Source organism: Corvus cornix, chromosome 4 (assembly GCF_000738735.6).
Source record: "Corvus cornix cornix isolate S_Up_H32 chromosome 4, ASM73873v5, whole genome shotgun sequence".
Taxonomy (NCBI): Eukaryota; Metazoa; Chordata; class Aves; order Passeriformes; family Corvidae; genus Corvus; species Corvus cornix.
Genome location: NC_046334.1, coordinates 30,807,002 through 30,832,469, shown reverse-complemented (window position 1 = coordinate 30,832,469; position 25,468 = coordinate 30,807,002). Strand labels below are relative to the sequence as shown.

At 41.1% G+C, this 25,468-nt stretch overlaps 1 protein-coding gene across 4 annotated transcripts in view; it reads left to right on the top strand.

Moving 5' to 3' along the window:
* The window catches only part of TET2 (tet methylcytosine dioxygenase 2), a 71,690-nt gene extending 51,958 nt beyond the window's left edge, over positions 1–19,732 (top strand). Inside the window, exons 3-10 of one of the 4 annotated variants that reach the window (XM_039550535.1) lie at positions 1,138–1,228; positions 4,712–4,805; positions 5,929–6,137; positions 6,954–7,104; positions 9,270–9,359; positions 11,905–12,042; positions 13,377–13,734; positions 14,975–19,732. In XM_039550535.1, coding sequence (XP_039406469.1) covers positions 1,138–1,228; positions 4,712–4,805; positions 5,929–6,137; positions 6,954–7,104; positions 9,270–9,359; positions 11,905–12,042; positions 13,377–13,734; positions 14,975–16,368 — 2,525 coding nt within the window. In that variant the 3' untranslated portion in view covers positions 16,369–19,732. Of the gene's footprint in view, positions 1–1,137; positions 1,229–4,711; positions 4,806–5,928; positions 6,138–6,953; positions 7,105–9,269; positions 9,360–11,904; positions 12,043–13,376; positions 13,735–14,956 lie in introns of all 4 variants that reach the window. The other 3 variants (XM_039550534.1, XM_039550537.1, XM_039550536.1) reach the window with 3 other exon arrangements.
* The last annotated feature ends 5,736 nt before the right edge of the window (positions 19,733–25,468 follow it).

Here is a 25,468-nt window from a genome sequence, read left to right as displayed (position 1 = left end):
GTTTTTTTGAAAACACAGTTGTTATTTGTTGGGGGTTTTTTATATCGTTTCTTCCATATAGTTAGCACAAGTTTTTCTAGCAGTCATTTCCTTACCTTCTTTTTTTTTTTTTTGTACTGAAACCACTAAGCAAAGTTAAGAACTTATCCTCCATTTACATTTTAATTCTTCAGTCCTGGCAGACACTAGGAAATACAGGAGTATGAAACTTTCTCTGAAGAACCCAGTGCCACAGCATAATCTACAGGTTTATTGCTTTTTCTTATCAATATTGTCCTTAAGAAGATTAAATTAAGCCATTCCCCACTGACACGTTCAGATTTATGCCATGCCTTCATCATGCTTCCAGAGGCTGTCTGTCAAGGGCAGCACCACCTCATCCAGCCCTTGGAGTTAGCATGGCAGAAAGCATCCAGCACAGCTCCACCATCTCCTGAACCCAAGCAGGGCCTGGCCATTTCTTTCACACCGCTGGAGCCTGCCTCCTGGAACCAAAGCAAACACACAGCATGTATTGTGACTGCTGATATGGTCCTACCTACACACAGAAAACCGAGGCCACATTCTTGGCATACAAGCATTTTGACCAGGCCTTGTGCACGATTTCTTTCAGCAAACTTGGGTTTTTGTTTTTCATTTCACAGTCTTTCTGTGGGTTGCAGGAATTCTCTGTGTAACCTCACTGGCCAGTTTTTCAAGCTGTAAGTTCCTGCACTGTAACATGTCTGCTGAAAAACAAGTACAGTACAGCTCCCTAACATCAATATTTACCACTGTTATCCCATTTATCCTCCTTTCTATATACTGGGAGAGGAGGAAGTGGAAGAAGGAGAAACAATTGTTTGCTGATAACAGGAAAACACCAATTTGAATGTCAGTGTAGAGCCTGCGATGTGGAACAAGTGTTTGCGTTAGGGAAAGGCACACAGTCCCTATCATGGCTGTTTGCAGGATTAGCCATTGCTTTGCATGTTTCGTACAAACTGTGTGGGCAAATACCTTAGACATAAGTGTTTGAAAACTGACCCCAGGCCCATACAGCAGTCTTCCAACAAGCTAGATGTAAGCTTTGCAATGTGACATTTTACATGAAAGAATTAAGCTTCAAAGTAATAACCTTTATTTTGTTTTAAACAGAGCAAATTATTGAAAAAGATGAAGGTCCTTTCTATACCCACCTAGGAGCCGGTCCTAATGTGGCAGCTATTAGAGAAATCATGGAAGAAAGGTAATTAGTCCAAAGGCACAGAGCAGATTAACGTTTATCCTTTTGTGGATGTCAGAATTTTTCCAGCTTTTGCACATAAAGAAATAAACAACTGCAAATCAAGTAATTACTTGTAGGCTTAGCTACTCCAGTGTTGCCAACATTACGCACCCTGCTATTCACCAGAGAGTCACAATATTTGACAGGGCTAATAGTCTGCTGGCTGGCACGGGCTGTGCCCTTGGAGACAGATGCCAGCAAACCCAAGCCGGAACAAGTTCTCACCAGCCTGCCAAGCAAGGCGGCTGGCAGTGGCTGCAAAGGCAGGCATGGGGCTGGTGTTCCCTCTGGCTAGGAGAATGCCAGTGGAGAAGGAGGATGAAGAGCAGAATACTGAATTTCAACATTAGTTTCCTCTTGCCAAATTACCAACTATCTAAATCTAATTAATTCATGTCCAGAGGAATGCCACAAAATTGTTGGATGGGATTTCAGCCCAAGAATCAATAAGTAGTGTTGTGAGAAAACATTCCCCTGCCTTGGAGTACTGCACAAGCCCAGTCTTATCTTGATTGTGGACAATCCCTGTTATCATGTTGCATCCTGTGGCGTATTTATTACATCAACACCAACCAAAGCAGGAATTTTTAAAGGAACAGAACACATATATGATATGTGCTGTTTAAAAATATGTGTTAGCACAAACCCCACCAGCCTAAGACACATAAATTAAAAGCTGTCACAAAAGTGACTTCTGCACTGTGAATTCTGCATTACTTGTAGCCAATAATGACCAGATTTTTAGAGGTATCTGGGAATTCAGTTCCCCTCTGAACAAAGAAGCAAACAAAAAACTCTTCGGTTAAGTCAGAGACAGATGGGAATTTGATTTGTTAGTACCTTAAAAATCTCGACTCCAGAACAACACTGAAGCTCCAGCTAGTTGCAGGAGCAAAAGCAAGTGGGCATTGTTGCAGTGCTGAGTCTGAGCTAAGGAACACCATTTCTTAGCACTGTTAGCTTGTGCTCATCACTGCACAGCCATGGGGCACTTAGAGCCTATTAAACCCTTCAGATTACCTCTAAGTCCTGAGGTCCTTTCTCTTTCTTAGTACCTCCTTCCCTGTGACTCTTGCCCCAATAATTTTCAGCTTTGAGAGCAGCTTGAGTGCACGTAAACTACATAAATCAGCTTCGTTCTGGGAAGGGAAAGTGAATGCTGACTCTCTGAAGAAATTCTTTACAATCTGTTATCTCCAGAGCTCTCATCAACTGGTTAATTGTTGAGTATTTACAAATAATAAATAAAAGAGGACAGTCATTCATGTTGTAATGTCAGTTATAGAGATGACTTTTTTTTTTTTACTTTGGAATGTAATTTTTCATTCTTAATATTGACCTTACCTTTTCTTTTTCTTTAATTTAATTTCATTTCATGTTGGCAGAAGGAAATAATGAGAGATCATAGGTAACATGCAACTACTCAGCCAGGTTCAGCAGAGTATAGGGCAGCTACTTGAACAATACCTAGTGTTAAACTGTATGGTATGAACTGTGAAATTCTCTGACCGAAGAACTCCAGAACTCATTAGCTAATTTTGTATCCCTAAGTAAAAGAAACCCAAACCCTTCACTATAAAGATACTCTCAAGCATACATATGCAGCTGGTGACATTAATCACAACTGAAGTGCTTTTAACCTGGCTTTCCATGAATATGGATTGACTTTTAAGGTATCAGCACTTCAGCACTGCTAAAGAAGCCAGGATTTGGATTTAGACTTACAATTAATATTTTAGCTATACCAGAACTAATTTCTTGCAGAATCCACACCGGATACAGACATTTTCCCTCTTCCTTCTCCCAATTTCTACTTCATGTTCAGTGAGTTTTGCTCCAGTTTTAAAGCCAATCAGCTTTGGCTTGAAAACAAGCATGACAAACATCAGGCACAAATTCCTTTCTGACAGTTGAAAAAATTTGAGACAAAGTCCATTTCATTTCCAGTGTGTAATGTACAACATATTTCTATAGAGGCGTCCGCACAGTTGTCCTGCAATCCAGATTAGAAAACCGATAGAAAATGTTAAGATTTAAAAATGGGGTTTTTTAATGTGGTTAATTAAGGAAACAAATAAATACTAACATCTAAGCCTAAGCAGGAAAAAGTGACCTAACAGTTGCCTGCAGAATATGTGTAGTACAACTTGATTTTGTTTGTATAATTTCTTGTGACACTGAAACTTCACAATGAGATCACATCTAAAAATAAGCATTTTTCACTTCCTTTACAGGACAAAAGTTTAAACACAGATACCAGCCCTAAAATATGTCACCAAAATTTTAGTGCAAAAACAAGAGGGAAAAAGGTCAAAAGTTCTTAAGGCATCACTAAATGGCTGCATAAAAGGAACATACCTTGACTGCTCTGTAGGTAAAGGCAAAGAACAAGGAGAATGATTTAGTCAGTCCCCACACTTGGCTATTAAAAGTTAACACCAATGAGAGTGGCAGAATTCCAGAAATGGTGATGGAAGTGCAGTTTGCCCAGTGCCCAAGGAGCAGGCGAGCGGCCAGGGCAGCTCAGTCTGTAACGCTGCAGCCACTGTCGCTTCTGCCCCTGTCCTCCCCTGAGCCCTGGTGTGCTCCCAGGCTCAGCAGGTGGGCAATCCCAGAGAAATGCCTGGAAATGGCTCAACAGATCCAGCACTTTCTACTGATTCAAGATTTGCTTCATATGGCATTTGCCACATATTTCCACCTGGAAAGTGGATCCTCTTTGCTCTGGCAACAGCACTGCTTGCACATGGGCTAGAGTCTGCCTTGAGAGTGTAATCCCCTTGATTAAATGCTTCAGCACGAGCTGAGCTTGCCCACCTTGGCTGCAAAAAGCCACACAAATGGCATTATTTGAGGGCACCTTGTGATCCTAACTGGAGTATTGAAGTCGAAGTAAATAAGTAACAATTTATGAGTGGATGATAAAGGAAAAAAAAAAAGATAAGATGCAAATTAATCCTGACTTAACTGATTCACACTGCCTAAGCCAGAAACAAGCACAGAAAATTAATAGAGTGACTGTTACATGCCAGTTGTTCCATGACAACTTAATTATGTACATTTCAGAGAAACAATTTCAACCCAGAAATTAAAAAAAAAAAAAAATTCTTCAACAAAATAAAGAGACTTCTTTTTGTTTGAAAAGTCCGCTTTTCAAAATGTCATCTGTAACAAATGCTCTAAAGACATGGTTAAAATGTTTGGTAATATTAATGTGGTATTGATAATTTTTACCCATCTGGGATGTATTAAAGACATTTGCCTCTCTTAATATATCATTCCACCACTGTAATAAAATCATCAAGATAAACCACATTGCACATCTTTCCCTGTAATTCATAGTGTTTATTTTTCTAAGATAAGACTGGCAAATGTGCTCCATCTTTTCAGTGTTCACAAAGAACCAAATGAATCTGCTATTTGTTTATTTTTGTTTTGTTTAAGATTTGGACAGAAGGGTAAAGCTATAAGGATTGAGAGGGTTGTCTACACTGGGAAAGAAGGCAAAAGTTCTCAAGGATGTCCAATTGCTAAATGGGTAAGTGATGTAAACAAATTAATCTAGTTCAGTATGATGGTTCATGTAGCTGACAGCAGTGACATGTCCTGTTAGCTGACACTAGGAAACTTAAACCAGCTCAACAGCAGCAGTAATATGGGGTGCCTGTAGCCTGCTTCCACCCATCTCTCACTCCATTTACTTGTTGCACAGAGAATAGCAAGAATAAAATTTGATTTAAAGGTACAAAAACCTAAGAAGAAAGGCATGTTTGCTTAGATTTAAGTTTCACACCACCTGACATTTTCGTTGCTGTTTAATTTCAGCCTACAAATAAGTCCAGTGCACCACTGGGATATCTTTAAAATACCCTCCCAGTTTGAGAGAAGTGTTAGGACACCCTCTTAGCAAACACTGTCGCACTTTGGAACAAATTGCTGAGTGGTTTGGATTGCTGGGGGAAGACAGGATGAGGAAAAACTAATACATTATTACAGTGTTTATGCATGCCAGACTGCACCCTTTCAAAGAAATGCTTGGCAGAGCTTATGCTACTGGAAGGACACTTTTATTTGAAAAACATCTACTGCTTTCCTCTCAACACTGTAATGTTTGTATGTAATAACAGCAGGTCACAAAACTGTGAAGCTGGTTATGAGTATAGCTGCTTAAGTTTGGAAGGAAAGGGGAAAAAGCTCCCAATGTCCAGTTATTTAGTCCCTTCCTTACTACCTGCCTTTCCCTGCATGCTTCCTGCTCTAAGACAGGTGTCCACTACCCAACTCTGTGCAGGGAGACACCTCATTGCTCACTTCCTCTTGCTCACCAATCAATCTGGACCACAACCGTAACACAGATTCAGGAGAGGATCCCTGCTGAATCTGAGCATGGAGGATACTTTTACAAAGCTGGTTTCCACCACCATGGCTGTCCATGCCATCAGTCAACCTCTTAGAGTCAGCTTCATTAAACACAAAGGGTAGCCCTGCCGTATCACAGTGAGAAAAACAGACTGAATTGCCAGAAACAAAGAGGAGGATACAAGTAGAAGTAACCTCCCCACACGCACAGTAATGCTGAGGTTTCCTATTCTCTTGCTCTTCACATTAAGAAATGCATTGTTTGTGTTGGGGCTCTGGGGTGTGTGTTGCTGTACATGCAGGTAGTCCGCAGAAGCAGTCAGGAGGAGAAGCTGCTCTGCTTGGTGCGCGAACGAGCGGGACACACGTGTGAGACGGCCGTCATCGTGATTCTCATCCTGGTCTGGGAGGGAATCCCAACCAGCCTGGCTGATAAGCTCTACTCTGAACTCACCGACACCCTGAGGAAGTATGGCACGCTCACGAACCGGCGCTGTGCCCTGAACGAAGAGTAAGTGGAGCAAAGGCTGTGCTCACCAAACCTGCAGCCCTGTCTTCAGCCTTAGACCCAGCACCTCTGCTCATGCTGTTATCCTGAAACATCTACAACCTTCCCAGCTATTTCAGGTGGTTTGAAAACCCACAAACCTTGTAGGAAACCCAACGTAAACCCTCTTACAAATAAGGAAAAACACTTTCTCAGAGTTGCGAAGCATCTCAATGTATTTAAAAGAAGAGATCTCAGCAGGCGCCAGGATAGCTGATACCTCAACCTTGAAATAAAAGCTGGGTGCACTAAATCATACTTGTGTAAGCTGACACTGACTAGCCTCAATCTAAAGAAATTGCACTATATCTTTTTCCCATGCCTTTCTGAGAGAAAAGAACATTTAGACCAAAATTACCACAGCTATCACTGTATGTTACTTGGCTTCATGGGTAGAGTCATATTTCAGGAATTATTGCTTAGTCCCTGTCAGAGGGCTCCCACATTCTTGCAGTACTGTCAGCACAAGCCTCTGAGGCACCATGAATATCAGTACCTAACAAGGCACCACGCAATGTGCTCTGAGCTGAGCAAAGCCGGGTTTCTCACACAAGTGTAGAACCCCCAAAGACCCTACTTTGTAACCATGAAATTATTCACTCTGATAAATTCTTCTGTTACGATGTGTATGTCTCCCTCTAGCATTTCTTCATTATTTACTGATGGAAGATGATCCACACCGCTGATTCTCTGGAGCACTGGCAGAACACCGACGCCTACTGCCAGAGCACCACAGGGGGACCTGCCTGCTGCTAACAGCTGTGTTCTCTTATCTTTTAGACGGACTTGTGCATGCCAAGGGCTGGACCCTGAAACTTGTGGTGCTTCATTTTCCTTTGGTTGCTCCTGGAGCATGTACTACAATGGTTGTAAGTTTGCCAGAAGCAAGATTCCAAGAAAGTTTAAGCTGATGGGAGATGACCCAAAAGAGGTTGGTGTCCATTTCCAAAATGAGCTTCATTTGCAAAGAAGTGTTTTCTGTCACTCTGTAAATAGAGATACAGTACAAAAGAGCAGGGCCTGAGGCCTCCCTGAGTGCTGTACATGTAGGGTAATTAAATAACTGCCAGTCAAAACCGATTGATTCCAGTCACTGAGCCAGCTGAATCGACTGTCCAAATTCTGACAGCTGGTAAAAGTCCTGAGACTTGAAACCATGTTTGCAGGCTTTCACAATTAGAGGAGAGGGCACGGCCTGAATAATTCTGGCTGTTATTAGGCCTGCAATTGAGCATTCCCCAGTGGCACAATGGAAGGTTTACCAGCTAATGGCACCTAACACTGCAACTGAGTACCAGAGCAGACTGGTTCAATGGAGATAAACATGATGAAACTCTGGGATGACAATAGGAAGAAGAGGTTAGGAAGACTCATTCTACATACCGTCCTACCCCACTGAATGTTTCCAGACTGGGCTCTGTGTTACAGCAAACTGGCAAATGTTTAAAATAAGCCAGAGTAATAAACATTGACCTTAGCCTGGACACAAGATAGCCTGAAGTTATGACTGCAATGATTCCTGGACACCTCCAGCAAGTCATGTGAAGCTCCAGTGGCCCAGTCTGCTTTCTGGCACGGACACGCAAATTTAGTCCCTTGCTTGTGTACTGGCACGTAAGACCACAGTTTCACTGTCTTCTGGTGTCTTACTCAAATCCAAGCATTCCTCTCACATGATCAGAGAGACAAGTACTTCTCCATCCTGCAGTCTGTGCTGAAAAGAGTGCATCATCACTAACATACAGATTTTCCTGCCCACTGCTCTTCTACAGCACCAAGAACTGCAGAATAGCTCTCCTCCAAACATGCTGTGGCACAATGCCTTCTTTATCACAGCCTGCAATCCTAAACTACCTACATTTCTAAGATGGATACCTGGCCAGAGCACACCAGGGCACTCTTCTAACTTGCATTCTTGCATTTACTTCCTATGGAGGCCAGACTTGGGCAGGAAAGAGGGTTTTACCCTCCAGTCTTGGTCCCAAAGTTGGGGTGAGCCAAAGCATGCATCCAGACCAGGGGCTGGGTTCCATAGCATAGATACAGTTTATAGACTGCACAAACAGAATTCTCACCGAAAGAACCAGAAGTTGCACTAACAAATGCTAACCTACTGGCCATACCAAAGCTCCACATTCTGGCAGCAGCCACAAGGTCACAGCAAGATATTTTTGACAATTTCATGTCAAACCAAACTAGGATATTGCCCTGTAGTATGGGATACAAACTTTAAACACACCAAATACATACCTCTCTGAAACCTGTTTTTTCACAGCTCTTCACATCTTCCTAAAATACAAAAACTCCTAAAAATGAGTACACCACTCCAGTATGCCACTGTCCTTTATGCACTTAAAATTAAAGATAAGGGCCTTATATAAGCGAGGTTTTGAATTTAGGATTCTCATCCTTAGAGGATGGGGAACAACTCTGGAGTATGTTATTGCATTATTTTTAAAGAGTGCTTTATTTTGAGAGCATACAATTCAAAGAAAAAAGGAGCTATGGTAATTCCCACCTCCATATCTCCAGTTACTAGACACATCCATGATTATTCTGCATTGCTTAAGGATTGGGAACTTTTTGAAGGCTGCAATATTTAAATATTTTTAAATTGCTGCATGTAAAAATGTCTCAGTATGTCAAAGTGTTGTCATTGCAATGTGCAAACCCCTTAAAATTAGCCAGATTTACTTGATGGACCATTCTGATGTTATTTCTCTCAAGCTATCTGAAGATAATTATTTTCCCAAAACTCCAAAAAGGAAAATAATGAGGATTATCACACTTAGATCTAAAACATATCCATGTTGAAGAATGTGATTTATCTTAATATAAAACAAATTACAAGAATAATACATGACATCCTATTGAAGGTATCCCACTACACTGCTGTAACTGCTCCATTCCTTTAAAGGCCTTGGAACAATAAAATTAAAAGGAGATTCACAACAGTTACTGTCTAAACACCAATGATACTGGTTTATGCCTTTCCACAACTATCAGTGTAAACATAATTGTGTAAAGACCCTAACTTGTTGGATCCCAGACGTACAGTATGGAAATATCATTGAACCCTGTTTCATCTTCTAACAGGAAGAAAAACTAGAATCCAATCTGCAGAACCTGTCAACCCTGATGGCACCTACCTACAAGAAGCTTGCACCTGATGCATATAACAACCAGGTATGATGGGGGAAAAAAAGGAACATGAGCAGTCATGGAAATAACCTGATTTTTAACACACTTCCCAATGCTTCAGCCTTGCACCAAACCATTATATACATTTTGTGCCAACATTTCTTGGACATCAGCATGAAGATAAATAGAAATGAATGATTACACTTAAAATTCTCTCACAAGTAAAACTAGCAGGATTTGGTCCACTAAATAGAACTAATCTTTTCACCTACATCAACACAATGAAATTATTTCACTCTTCAGCTCTAAAATACAAATTTCTTGATTTAGCCTGACTTACCAGCCAAACCAGCAAAGCTACCATGAATCTGGTGTGAGATTGGCAACAGTTTGCACTCAAGCCCTGAAGCCACAGTTTCAGTTCTGCTCTCTCAAGCAGCAGATGAATTTAGTTTTCACCAAAATAGCCTTTATAAACATGCTTTCAAAGTGAAGTTTTATATTTGAACACACTCATCCCTGCATAGGCACACAAGTGCCTGCATCAGCCTTCTTGCATGAGGGGACCGTGTGCACCTGTTTTCCGTGGATCTGGATTGGTGTTCTCAGACACCAGCACGTTCAGAGCTCTGATGAGGTTCCCAGTGTGACTGCAGCTCATCGACATTTCATTACAAAATGTCTTTCAGACAGTTACACCAAAATTTAACACCACACCACCTGCAAACATGTAACTGTTAGCCTTCATTCTCATTGCTCAGGTTTACTACTGTTAGGAACGTTCACAGAATTTACAGGCCCCAAACTTTGAGCATCTACTGCAAACTGGGACATCATCCTGCTTTCCTGTTGACAGCCTTGTACAACCAGCACAAGACAGATTTTCAGCTTTAGCAGAAACAGTAAACAAACACAAAACTGTCCATTATTATCTGCTGTAAAATTTACTCCTTTACTGCATTTTTAGTAGCAGCTAGACAGGGTAAGCAGACTCAGTGCAGACTTACCCAGTTTCACTTACCTGATCAGATAATGTCTGGAGATTCATTATGGAGAAAACTGTGGCTGTGTGCCCACTAGCTGTGGTTATCTGTCCAAATATCTGAGAGACATTCTGCAAGAGAAAAAAGGAAGAGGAAGAAAAAAAAATAAGGTGGGGAACAATAAAATGTTTCTTTGCTTGGGCTTCTTTTCTTTTCCCACAAAAATTCACTAAAGAACTTTTCTCCAAGTAAGGTGTGGTTCTTCTACCCAACGTTTGTTGAAAATACATGCTTTTACAAGCTTCAATTTTTACCTTATGGAATAAGGCATGTGTACAGCTTGGCCTATTTCAGGAGGTTCATGTAGACCTTGTATTTGTGGGGAAACTGTACTCGAGCTACTGTCAGTGGCTTTAAAGAGAGATGATTGAGTCCTAATTTGTATGATATTATAAAAGGTTCTAAAACCAAAAAAGCCCTAAAACCAAATTTCAAATTCCCAGATTTATTCTAATCCAAATCTGGACCACTTCTGGATTACAATCAAGAATTGGAAAGGATCTGTTTTCCCAACTGGACCAAACGGAACATCTTAGAGAGCAGCTGCACCAGTATAGTTTGATCAGATAATTATAGTCTGGCTAACATTTCAGACCACTCACATTTAATTCCAATGAAGTTTAGACAGTTTTCAAGTTCTGTTCTGCTTTTATTTTCAGATTCCAGGGAAATAAATAGTCCAGATTTGAAAAATAAATATCTGTGAGCAAACTAGACATATTTTTAGTGGTTTTGAATGAAGACTTGGCAAAGCTTCTAATTTGACCTTAACTTAAAAAGGGATCCATTAAGTTCCATTAAGTGTAGATAGTCTGTGCATTCATTTGAAAGGTTCAGGAATTTCAGCAAAGCATTTTATAAATGTGGTTTCATTTTAAATTTTCTAAATATAACATGAAACCATCGTTTTTCTAAGGATTTATCTTCCATTACAAAATCCTTACTTTTTGTGTAAGGTCTATTGTTGCATTATGAATTCTTTGTAAAGCTCCTTAATAATGACTGCATGGGTACAAAGCACTGTCTTGACTGAATTCTCTCTCTTTTCAGTCAGGGGTAAGATTTGACTTAAACTAATGAAATACATGTTTAAGATGCCAAAATATTACAAATCTAAAAGCAAATTATTGTTTTTCATTAAGTCATTCTGAAGTCAGTTTTCTAAAGCCATTTTCCCTTAATAGCTTGGTACGCTTCCAGTCTACACAAACATATCACTCTCACAGTGCCAGTCACGGAAACCATGCACCGCATTTGTCATGTAAAAACACAAACCCCCGGCAGAAAATCAGGAGTAATACACAAGGAAAAGTATTATTGGCTAATTTCACAATCACACCAGAGAAAGAAGGTACCAGGGAACAAAGAAGCGAGGAATGAAGCATGGATACAAAATGGCCATTGAACTGCTGTAGTTTTATTTGCCTTCAAGATGTGTTTGTTGTCACCTCCAAGATGTGAGGGAGACCTGCCCGTTGTCACAGCAGAGCATTCCTTGTGCACTCGATGTCCTGGAGCACCCAGTGAAACCTGTCCTGTCTCTCCAGATCGAGTACGAACACAGAGCCCCCGAGTGTCGCCTGGGGTTGAAGGAAGGTCGCCCATTCTCAGGGGTCACTGCCTGCCTTGACTTCTGTGCTCATGCTCACAGAGACTTGCACAATATGCAGAACGGGAGTACTCTGGTAAGTCTGGGATGTGTAACAGCCTCCTCACTCCAGCACTCAGCTCGTGGCTTTGATTCATTATCTCCTCTCTGTTTAAAGTTATACTGCATAATGCAGATTAGTAAAAAAAAAATTAGGCAGTAACTGAGCTAACTTATTACCCCCTACACATTTTTCTTTCAAATGAATGAGCTTACAGTGTATTAAAGAACATTTTAATGCAGAACTGGTAAAAGAAGGAGTGTGGAGACAATGGAAAGAAGGTCCCAGCAGAGCTGAAATGCCTATTTCAGTGTTCCTGGCACAAACCAGTTTATATTTATCCTCTTGAAACACTTTTTATTTTTTCCTAACAACTTTGGAGACTATCTTCTAATAAAATAACTTCTTTCTGAGAGAGTTTTGGAAATTTTGGATTTTGTTCCTGCTTGGGATGAGCAGAAAGTCTGCAAGTACATGCACCCTTTACTCTCCTCAGTTCTGATTTCTGGCATGTACTGCAGAAGCTTGGTAGAAGATACTAGAAAAGGAAGCTGGTTTTCAATGTGTATTGGATTATTTCCGTGACAAAACAGTTGGGGCAAACATGAGAAAGAATACTCTCCAGTTATGAAAAATCATCATGGCTGTAGTTTGAAGTAGCTCCCTAGATTCACAGCTCTTATTACAACCAAAGAGAGTATCTGCCCTTTTAATTCCAACTAAATGTTTCCAGGGTCTGACTTAATTCACAAGTTAATCACCACCAGTACAACGTATATTTCCAGCTGAGGTTTTTTCCCCAAAGTTGGGACAACAATATATCTCTATCGGCATCTTTTTCCACAAAGATCCTCCTAATACCTGTTCTAGCTGGAACTAACACAAGCCTGCTGCGTAACAACAGTAACTTCTCTAAATCTTGGTATTAACATTACTGTGACACTGTAATGTTATTACACTGTAAGGGAGTGTGAAATACAACACCAGTGTGTTGTATTGCACACTGTCTCTAATAGGTAGCTACCTCATGTATTGTAGTGAAAGACTTTTCAGGTGAGTACAAAGCCCCAGATTTTACTGCTTTATCTCTCTGGCCGCTATACAGTGGATTGGAGTTTATTTCCCATGAGGGTAATCCCTAACTATACTGTTCATTTCAGCACAGGTAAAAGAAATAGGTATCTATACACCTTCTGTTTCTTTTAACAAAGTAATGGAAGAAATTACATTTGCAGGCTTGTTGTGGTACGCAAAAATTGCACAGAAACTCACCACTTACAAAGAGCTTGCCAGATGCCAGTGCTGACAGTGGCAGGACAAGGCACAATGCAGAGGTAGAGTTTCACATCTCTAATACACCTTTCTGACAGGTTTGCACACTGACTAGAGAAGACAATCGTGAAATTGGCCAAACACCAGAAGATGAGCAGCTCCATGTGCTCCCGTTATACAAAGTCTCTGATGTGGATGAGTTCGGAAGCACTGAGGGCCAGGAGGAGAAGAAGAGGAATGGCAGCATCCAGGTCCTTACCTCCTTTCGACGAAAAGTAAGGATGTTAGCAGAGCCTGTTAAGACCTGTCGGCAAAGGAAGCTAGAAGCAAAGAAAGCAGCTGCAGAAAAGCTTGCCTCCTTGGAGAATGGGTCTAGCAAAGAGAGAGAGAAGTCTGCTGCAGCACGCAACAAGCAAGGCACCTCTGAAGCAGCAGGTCATGCAAAGCAGCTGGCAGGTAAACACAGGAATCTGAGCAGGGTCAGCAGTGGTAAGCATCCTACAAATCAGGGCCAGTTATAAACAGCCTCAAGAAAACAATTTTTTTCAGCCCAAGAATGTATTGAAGTAAAAAGGCAAGAGAATTCTTGAAAGTGAATATCAATATTATATAAATACTAGAGTGCCAAATTTGGTACAACTCCTGAGAAGAAAAAAAAAGCTGCACTGAGAAATCCTTTACTGTTGGATAGTTAACACTTGTAGAAATCTAGAAGCAAACTCTGCTTGCCATTCAGTGTATTGTAAAGTATCTTTAAAAGACTAGTAATGCTAGAAGCCATGAAGAGAAGTGTGTGGTGCTGCTGCCAAAGAAAGAATGACTTACACATCACTCAATCTGTTAAAGAGAACCTCCTGATTTGAGGAGATACAAGTGTAACCTCTTTACCACTATTTATACTCTCTGCCTCAAGACCAAAAGCAAAGCAGGTTTTCCATAGTGGAGTAAGAGTTTATGGCAGTTCTCAGCAGCAGATTTGAGAGTCCTGAGCAAAGGAGTAATCAGAACTATTTTATTATTACAGCAGTTTTCAGAGAGGAAAAAAGGGATACCTCCAGGGCCACCCAGAAGGTCACTGAAATACCTATGAATAGAAGTCAGCTGTCCCATAACCCAGGCAAGGGTTGTGACCATTAAATGATGCCATTGCACTTTAATGAATGGTATTTTTGCTCTTATGTCGTCAGTTGATCTCACTTATTACTGCGCTGTTCTGTCTATCAGTGAATGTTGGTTTTAACATACATTTCTTGGAGACAGTTCTGTTCATGTAGATGAAAAGAATTATTTATCCTTGGGGAAAAGAAAGTCACTTTGTGCACGGCTATTTGGGAGCACTTTGATGCTCCAGTTCATGGGCTACTTAAAAGATGATTCAACTCTTTGGATTTTGTGCATGTGACTCTGAACAGACTGCACTGTCCTCTTTTCCTCACTGCCACTAGCATCTGATCTCGTTGGATACATGCCAAAAAGGAAGAGTAGCCTTAGTATTTATTCAGCTTCTTAAAGGATGGTGTTTGAGATATGAGAAAGGGAGTGTCTGCTAATGAATCTACTTTTCTTATAAATTTCATATAAAGTATGTAATTTCTTGGGTGGTTGTTTGGTTTGGGGCCTTTTTTTTAAAGCCTGTTTGTTGTGTGGTTGTTTGTTTTTTTCCTTTTTACATCTACAGATCTTTTACGTCTTTCAGGACCAGCCACACAACAACAGCAGCAGCAGCAACATCCACAGCGCACTCTCCCTAACAACCCTCAGTCAAATCCCATTAACTCTTACTCGGGTTCAGGTTCTGCAAATCTCTATGGAAGGTTGCCTAATCCAGCCAATGCTTATCCAAACTCTTCGTACACTTCAGATCCATATGGAGGGTCCAATCCCATGAACCTCTATACAACCTCATCACAGTCTGTGGGGTCTTATTTGAATTCTTCCAGTCCCATGAACCCTTATTCAGGGTCTTTAAGTCAAAATAACCAATATCCCCCCTACCAATGCAATGGAAACATAGCTATGGACAACTGCCCCTCTTACTTGGGCTCCTACCCTTCCCAGCATCAGCACACGGACTTGTACAGTTGCCAGAGCCAAGACCATATGTCTAAACTCGGTCTACCACCCATTCAAACATTATACCAGCATAGGTTTGGGAATAATCAGAGTTTTGGTCCCAAGTACTTGAATTATGGAAACCAAAATATGCCAATAGACTCCTTCAGTAACTGCACCATTAGACCAAATTTACACCACCTAGGGCCATTTTCCTCTTACTCCACCCATGATGCCAATGGCCATTTTATGGAGGTTGCCTCAAGGTTAAAATCTAATCTGAGTAATCCAAGCATGGATTATGCCTCCATGAGTAAAACAAGTGAACATCATCACATGCAACCCCCTCCACATTTACCACATGACTACCATTCTGCTCCAAATATGTTTAGTGGTCTTCCTAATTCACTGCATCTCCAGAATAAGGATAACGAAATGATTTCACATGCAGTTAATGGTTTGTCTAACATGCTTCCAGGTCAAAACCATGACAGGACTACTCCCCAGGGTGGTTTAGATAAAACTGATGTGCTGAATCCAGAAAAAGCAGAGGATCCCGATGAAGTCTGGTCAGATAGTGAGCAGAACTTTCTGGATCCAGAAATTGGAGGAGTGGCAGTTGCTCCATCTCATGGGTCAATTCTCATAGAGTGTGCAAAACGTGAGCTCCATGCAACGACTCCCTTAAAAAATCCCAACAGGAACCATCCCACCAGAATATCCCTTGTATTTTACCAGCACAAGAGCATGAATGAGCCAAAACATGGTCTGGCTCTGTGGGAGGCAAAGATGGCTGAGAAGGCAAGAGAGAAAGAAGAGGAATGCGAGAAGTACGGCCCAGACTATGTGCCTCAGAAATCCTACGGCAAAAAAGCCAAGCGGGAGCCTGCGGAGCCCCACGAGCCCTCTGAGCCAACGTACGTGCGCTTCATCAAGTCCCTGGCACAAAGGACACTGTCGGTCACCACGGACTCCACAGTAACCACATCTCCATATGCCTTTACACGGGTTACAGGGCCTTACAACCGATATATCTGACTTCACACCTTGGTTGTTTACCTCATTTGAAACAACACCTTGTCACTAGGGTAGTAGTGCTTTAGATTTCGGGGAAGGCAAGGGTGGAGAAGGAAACAGAACTCATCAGTGGAAAAAGCCTCGGCACACCAGCAAAAAGAGGTAACTCTCACTAGAGCACTTGTTTTCCATGGATTTTGAAGTGGTCACAGATAGCATGTAGGAAACAAGACCAAAGCATCCTATGCAAAAAAACAAAAAAACAAAAAAAAGAAGAAAAGGAAAGGGAAAAAAAAAAGAGAGAACACAACAAAAAAGTGTTTCACAATTTACATTGGAAAACACTGGCTCTATTACTGAAAGAGATAATCTGCAAACAGATTTTTTTTTCTTACAGTTTTGCACATCTGTGGCCACTTTTAATGTCATCAAGTTTGCATAGTCATGGAACAGGAGCAAAAGAAAACCCTAAAAAATAATACTGTAGTATTACAACTGCAGGAATCTTAAAATAACATCTGGTGCTGAATCTATGATGTACTGAAATACTGGAATTATGGCTTTTTAACATGCAGTTTTTACTGTAATCTTAACAGTCTTTTGATTTTATTTAACGAAGTAGATAAGTATAAAACAAATAGACAGCAAAACACTGAATTTGTTTGAATATCCTAAAACCATGGTGCTATCTAAGAGAATGGTGTCTTTATTTTATCAGTTAAACAGTTAATGCCTTTATAACAAAATGTCAATGATGTAGTCAAATGTTCTTCGGCAACGGGGAGGACGTTTTCATTCATGTATGTATTGAAGTTACCTGGTGTTAAAATAAGCTTACTTTTTAACATATGGGAAGTACAAAGACCTCTGGATTTTGCTCATCCAGTCAAGTCCTAGAAAAGGACAATAAAATAGAGAGAAAGATATTTTTTTTTAAATAGTGTTTCAAAAGCACTTTGTCTACCTAAGCTTGGCAACTTGAACAATGCTAAGGTACTAAGACATTAAAAAAAAAAAAAAAAAAAAAAAAAAGAAGAGTTTACTTTGATTTTAAAATGCAAAGATAATTTTTTTAAACTAAAAAAGCTTTTAAATACTTTTGGTTTAGCCATGCATTAGCTAGTGGGCTACATATCCATTTTTAATACAGTCAGTTATGGTAAAAATGGGGCTTACTGGATATAAGGGAATACTTTAGTACACAAAACACATTTTTTCTGGTGCTCATCTCACACAGCTATACTGAAAACTGTTTTCTACAATTATTATGACAAGTTCATTGCTCAAATATGTACAGTTTTAAGGAGAGAATTTTATATTAACCACAGGTAATAATTAGCAGCATGCAGCAAACTACACCTAGTTAGCTTAGGCTTCTGCTGTTTCTTGAGATCTGTGCGCTCCCACTGGAATGGCAGAACTGCTTTAGTGTTGATAATTATGTACATTGTGGTGCAAGTCCTTTCTCGGTGCAAGTGGCCTCTTTTCCAGGAAGACTGAGCAGACCGATGCCTACACAAGGTGAATGAAACAGGGTTAGTTCTGTGCGATTCCGTTGATTAAATAGAAAAAAAAAAAATAGGCAGCTGGCTTGCTGTGGTGGTTTTAAATCATTAATTTCTATTAAAAAAAAAAAAAAGCAGGAGAGTTGTATAGTAAATTAAATTGTAAACAAAACTTTTTTTAACGCAATGCTTTAGTATTTTAGTACTGTAAAAATATTAAATCTATATATATTTGGGTTTTGAGCTGAATTCACATCATGGTGCTACTCAGCCTGCTACAAATATATCATAATGTGAGCTAAAATACATTAAAAGGTTTGAGTGATGTTCCTACTTGTCATATACCTCAACACTAGTTTGGCAATAGGATATTGAACTGAGTGTGAAAGTTTATATATTGTATACCATCTTTTTCCCCCAATAGCCTTTGAAAAAAAAACAAACAAAAAAAAACCTAAACAAAAAAACTCTCAATACTTGACATTTTAGCAAGTATAACTTGAACTTCAACTTGTTTTTTTTCTTCTTTTTTTTTTGGTTCTAAAAATTCAGGGATATTTCAGCTCATGTTCTCCTATGCCAACGTGTCACCTGTGTGTATGTAAAGCTGTTGTAGGTTAAATATATTATTCTTGGGGTTTTTTTGTTTTGTTTTGTTTTTTTCAGGGATTTAATGTTTTTCTTTTGAATCCCTTCTCTTACTTTTCTTGTACATGTATTGTGTAACTAAAACTAATTTTGTAAATTCGTTAGCTCTTTTTATTGTAACAGAAGTGTTTAAGAGATTTAGAATGTTTTGACTGTTTCAAATGAATAAACAAAAAGAAAGTAGAATGCACTGAGCTGATTAAAGGGAAAAATGTAAGGCAGGGGTTTGGCAAGTGACTGTTTGCTAGAGTTGTTCAAGTCACTCTCTAAATAAGGCTTCTTAGATACTGTAATGAATAAAATAAAATATAAAAAGGTACAGTCTGTACAAGGGCTTCCCTAAACATGCAAACCTCATGTCCCAGCTATATTTTGTGCAATATACTGTAAGATTAAGTTTGGTCGAAAAAAATTCTATCCAACAGAATCACAACCTAACTCAAATCAAAGGAGGCCTTTGGGTTTAATGGTCAAATATTTATTATGGCAATTATGTTTTTTCTCAGTCTGTGACTTTACCCACTCATTGAAACAAAAGTTTCATCTTTAAAAAAAAAAAAAAAAAAAGATGGTTATATGTCAGATTAAGTAAATCATTATATATCTTCATATTTTGGTGATTTTTTTTTTTAATCCTATATAATTCATGTAATCCATAGTAGATTTTTGGTTACTATGCCGTGCACCATCATTTGCCAAACTGCTGGCAGCAGGAGCAGGAAGCTTAGCTGGTGAATCAGTTTTGTATTGTAAATACCTGAGCTGTAATTTTTGGTGTACAGAACCCTGCCTCAGTTGGAACGAATGACAAAGCAGACAGAGTTGCTTGTATAGGATTATCAGGTTGACTATAGCCATACTTGAAGATGCTTCTGAGAGTTGTCAACTTTACTTGAATGAATTTTTCATCTTGATTGACGCACAGCAGTATAAAGTTCACTTCTAAAGCTAGTGGTTAACTTGTGTAGGAAACTTTAGCAGTTTGACACTAAGGTAATGAACTTCTGTGTGCATTTTCTATGCTTATGTTCTACTTTTTTTTTACTTTAGTTTCATTCATTTTCATGAGATGTTTGGTATGTCTATAAAAAGAATCTGAGGATGGTTATAAATACTGTAAGTATTGTAATGTAATGCAGGTTATTTGAAAGCTGTTTATTATTATATCATTCCTGATAACGCTGAGATGTGGGTGTTTTTAATAAAATTTATATTTATTTAATGCACTCTAAGTCTGTCTTGCAGAAACGTGTCTTTCCTTGTCATTTTTGTCAGCTGACAACAAAGCAGGCATCATGCTCAAACAAAGTGCATCACTGGGGACTTCAAAACAGGATGCCTAAGCATCACATTTACTCCTAGCTCTGCTTTGACTCTTACCTCTAACAGGCTGGGACACAGGCTGCTGAGCCCAGGCTACTGCTCCATAAAATCTGTGTTTACAGGGAAGGAGGGAGGCATTTCTATCGGGAGGAAGAGACAGTAGAGCTTCACTGCTGGTTTTCCACTGGTACATTGTGTACACAAATGAATCTGGCATATTCACTGTTGCAGTGGCCTCACTGCTCAAGTAGCAGCCACAAATGCACACCTGGCAGAGGCAGAACAAGGGGGAGACTCTAAGCATTCATTGGTTTGTTTAGGGTATTTACCTGTACCTGGTTAAGCATTTTTCTACCTGATTTCAAATCACTCCCAAATGGTGGAATGCTGCAACAAATAGTATTGTGCCACAGGAGGGTTAGACTGGATGTCAGGAAAAATTTCATCACCAAGAGGGTTGTAAGCACTGGAAAAGGCTGTCCAGGGAAGTGGTTGAGCCACCATCCCCAGAGGTACTCAAAAGACCTGCACATGGGGCACCTGGGGACATGGTTTAGTGGTGGACTTGGCAGTGTAGGTTTACAGTTGGACTTAATGACCTTAAGTGTCTTTTCCAACCTAAACTATTCTGTGACCAAGAAAAAATCCAAAATTATAAAAGCTTAAAACCTCAGGTATAATCTAAATCACAAGCTCACAAGCTAGAGAAAAGCAGAAGCCGTAAGAAAGTGTCTGAATCAATACCAGGACATATGGTCTTGGCGGCATCAGACAAAAGCTTGTTCTGGTCCCTTTGTTTAATTTCAGGGGAAATCAGGACTGAATTCTGAAATAGCCTATTTGTGGGAAGAGACAGAAATTGCTCTCTCCACAGTTACAAAATGTTTCTGTGACAATTACAAGAATTCTCAAGTTTCCTTTATAAAGAGCCCGAGTTTGTTGTCAGTGCTGGTTACCCCATCCATCAACGCCACACACCTTGGAAAGCCCCCTGCTATGCACATTCAGATCACTCAGTGTCTTGGGAATGCAGTGATTTAATGCTCAGCAATCCGTAACATTCCCCCCAGCTCTGCATGTATTCCCAGATGGGAATGTCTTGAGGCAGGGCAGCACCCTGCAGCAGCCAAGTGTTGCTCTTTGCTGTGCACAGGTGCACTTTCCTGCATTAGATGGCTGAACAGACTGATGCACAGGCTTAAACACAGCTCCCGCACCCTTTCAGCCTTCCTCAGAAAAGAATCCTCAGAAAAGCCATTAATGAACTTTCCCATCGGCTGCCTTTCAGCATAATTTCTTCAGTGCACTTCCAGAGATCTCATTCCAGAGGCGCTGCTAACATGGGCATAATGCGCTTATAGCCAAGACCACAGAGAGGTCAAACCAGATCTGCCCACAGTGCTTCCCCCAGGAGCACAGGCTCTTCCCGAGACGTTGCTCCTGTGCCTTGGGGGGGCCGTGACAAGGCACCGCTCACCATCACTACCCAAATCACTGGCTGTAGCCCCCATACAGTAGTTACAACCGGGAATGCCCAGCTGAGCATCCATCTGCCTCACCTTTCTTCTTCACTTCCCTATCTATTCTGTCATTTCCCCCCTTTTGACGTCTCAGAGACAACAATACAGCTTTTTTATGGGAATGACTGAAAAGCCTGTGGTGACAAGCCAAACTAGGGTGAACAAACCCCAAGCAAGCAAAAATTAAGAGCAACAGGTGATGATGCTCAGAGATATGGAAAAGTATCCAACACAAAAAGGAGGAAAGGAAAAACACAACAGATTTCTCTTAAAGAGGCAAAGCACCTTACAGAAGGCAGAGATTAAGTGGTGGGTAATGGTGGTTTCTCCATATGCACATTTTCAACACACTTCAAATAGGAAATATTTAAGAAAAGCTCAAATCTTTTCACAAGTAAAACTCCAAGCAGGGGGACAAGACCTTGTATTTAAACATGAACCCCGTGGTTTACCCTGTCTGCAAAACATAGAAAACATACAAAAATGCACATTCTCTTGCCTGTAGGCTGTTCCCAAGAGCATAGCCCTGCCGGCAGAGTTCTCCCTTACTTTTACATGTGCCACGAGCATCACCCCAGACCTGCAAAAGCTTGCTGGTAATCCAGCAGCACCGTTACTAAAACTGGCACATATCATCATCTCAGCAGCAAATTAATACTCTGCTATTTAACTGACACAGTAACATTTATTTTTCCTGAAAAAGATGCATCTGTCAAGTTCCCGTTACACTCTATTTACCTAATGCAGATACAACTAATAATTTTGAGGCACTCAGAAATCACATGTTTTGTCTCAGAGGACTGACAGTTCCACCCCCACCAACCCATGAGCCACAATGACAGCTCTCCGTCTATCACTCTGTGAGACACTCTGCCTTCCAACTATGCTTATGCACTAAGTGAGTCCATTTACTTTGACCTGGAAACGATTCCCTAAGTTAAATTAGCAAAAATATTGTGCCAGGAGAGATTCTTGCAGAACTTGGGAGATAAGTCAGCTCTATGTTTTACTTGCCTCACCTCTAACCAGCAAATGGAGCATCTGTCATTAGCACAGAAAGTGCTGGTGATATAAAGAAACAAAAAATGCTCATTTTTAGGGGGAAGAAAAATCTTGCACTGAGGGTGAGAACATGAGAAAGACAGAAGAGGTCTGTTAAAGATCTACTGCTGTCCTTTCTGATCAGAGAACACTGAAGCTGGAAGCTGCATACTTCACTTGGATGTTGCAGCAAGAGGCACTTAAGGCCCAGACAAACACGACTGCCACTCCAGCAGAGTAGGGGCTAGGGCCCCCTGTTCATGCAGGGGAACACAAAGGATGAATCCCCAGATGCCAGGCCATGGAGAAGGGAATGACATACTTCCTACACGGTGTAAAAACATCTCCAAAGCTTTTCTGTTTAGAAATCTCTTTACTCTTGACTTCAAAAAGTCTCCTTCCTTGCAAGTTTGTGAGAACAAGGCACCCTTCTTTCTCCCCCGGACCATTTTGCCGTTAGTTCAGGTGTTTGGAGTACTCACAACCTTGGCATTCAGGTCCTCCATGTCTGAACAGATTCAGATCATCTTCCAGGATGTAAAAGGCTTGAGGTACTCTGGGGTACACGCAGGTACATCCCATCAACCCCCTCCATCCCACATCACAAAGAAACACTTCCCACCATTATATGAAGGAGTGAGGGAAGCCTTTCTGTTCTACTGCCTTTTAAGATGGGGTTTAATCCTCAGTGTTAAAACCAGTGCCACCCTCTTGTTTCAAGGTCCCAGCAGAAGCAGAGCATCACTGCTGGAGGCAGCCATGGGAGGGTTTGCAGGGATTTTTCTTTTACAACCCAGCCAAGCCAAACTAGGTTAACCCATTTCTCCCATTCAAGATTTGCTTCAACTACCACATTAAATACTTTGTCTTCATAGTATTTTACACGAGGAAAACCATCCCAGGGTAGGTACATTTCTTCCTAATGTCATGGCAACACAGCTGTACGCTCCTAAATCACAGCAGAAAAGCCAGCCTGGCAGGAACAGCTTGGGATTGTGTTCAGCTTCTTTTAAGTTTCCACTGCATTAGCAACTGGAACTTCATTGGATTTTCAGGCGTAATCATCTTCCTCTTATTTTTCTGTCCCGTTGTGATTATTTGTAAAAATGACAGCACCATTATGTTCTTGTATGTAAGGCTTCATACAGACCACTTTGGTAAAGAGATTTAACTGGAGGGGATGGCTTAAAGTGCAGTCTGCTCTGAAAAGGGCTGGGTAAAGTGGCATCCTGGGGCTCCCAGTCTGCATTTCAATTATTGTTGTAGGCCAATGTGCCTGATTTGGGAAGGGGGGGGGCATTTTCCCCCATCTATCCCTCCCTAAACAGATGCAACAGATCTCCTCTGACTGGCCCTTCTGCCCACCTGTGTAGTCCTGGCTCTGTTGACATTTGTACAGGCACAAAGCTGGTCAGATGGCAGCAATCCAGTTCTAATTAATGGGAGCAAATGGTTTGCTATAAACAGAGGAAGGGTTGGCATGGGGGAAGGTGACAGATGTCATGCAAAGGGAAAACATCTATTAGCTGTTCCCTCCTCCACTGCCACCCCAGTACATTTGTTTTGCACGACAGCCCTTCAGTTCAGGCCCTGGTTTAAAACATCCAGACTCCAAATATTGGGTCTGTATTTGAACCTTTGCAGCATCCACACAACCTTCCTAAGACAGGATTCTGGAAGGGACTGTATAAGGCAGAATTTTAAAACCTCAGGCTTGCCTGCTCTTCAAGAATTTATACAGTCTTATAATCAGAAACCCTGGCAAATCTCCCCTCTGTTTGTCTCTGCTATTAACACTCTCCATACCACAAGCAAGCAAGCATTTTGTCAGAGGGCTGCAGTTTGCAGGCATTTTTTCTCCCAGCTCTTAAGATGAAAAGGATTGCTCATTTGCACCAAAGAATTCCTAGATCTCTGGCACAGTATGCAGCCAAGAGTAGCCTGTTTCCACCTCAACCCAGCTCCTGCAGGAGCCTTCAGCGAGCCGCAGAAACTCCTCAGCCAAACTGCTTCAGGGAAGACAGGGACCAAGTCCATGGCACAGTGAACATGCCTTGCAGAGGACACTCTGGGCTCCTCTTGTCCACAATGCCAGGTAAGAAATACTAGCTCAGAGGAAAGTCACCTGTACTAAGACAACGCCACTGTGAGGGAATACCAGATGATACCAGCCAAACCAAAACAGTACAAGGAGGAGAAGGGGGTCTGACAGGTCCTGGAGCACCCAAATTGCCAGGCACAAATCCCAGCCACATAAGGTGACAAGACAAAGGTGAGCCTCTCTCACAGGACTACCAAGACGACATTTAGATCTGCTCTCTTGGTAGTTTTCCCAGCAGCGACACACTGGAATTTTAACTGAAGGATTTGCATCTCAGGACTCCTAGCCCCAGCACAGGCAGAGCAGAGTTTCCAAGTTAAATCAAATTGAAAACCAGATGTGCTTTTGACAAGAAAACCAGGTCAAGTGTAGCCACAAGGTTTCAGATCTCCTGCAGCTGTTACATGAAGAAAGCAGTGTAGCCTCCTCCTCCACCACATTCTCTGCTGCTGCACAGCAGCAGCTGCTTCCTTGGGAAAGCCAGGCAAGCAGCTTAGTTACATATTCTCAGACTCCCCCCAGAAAAACACATTTTAAGTGTGAGGGAAAGAAGAAAGCTTTATAAAGTCTGAAGAGAACAAGTTTCTGTGAATCCAGCAGGTATTCTTATGTGCTCTCTTCATGCATTTGCAGTTAGGCACTATGGAACTACCCAAATACACAGCTAAGTATACATAGCGCAGAGCCACAGGATGGGTCAGGCTGGAAGGGACCACAGTGGCTCATCTGGTCCAACCTCCCTCCTCAAGCACATGGTACAGGATTGTATCCAGACAGTTCTTGAGTATCTCCAGTGAGAGAGACTCCACAGCCTCTCTGGGCAACCTGTTCCAGTGCTGCTACTACTGTTCCAGTAGTAAAGAAGTTCTTCCTCATGTTTAGGTGGAACTTCCTGTGCATCAGTTTCTGCCCGTTGCCTCTTGTCCTATTGCCTGGAACCACTGAGCAGAGCGTGGTTCTGTCCTCCTGACACCCTCCCTTCA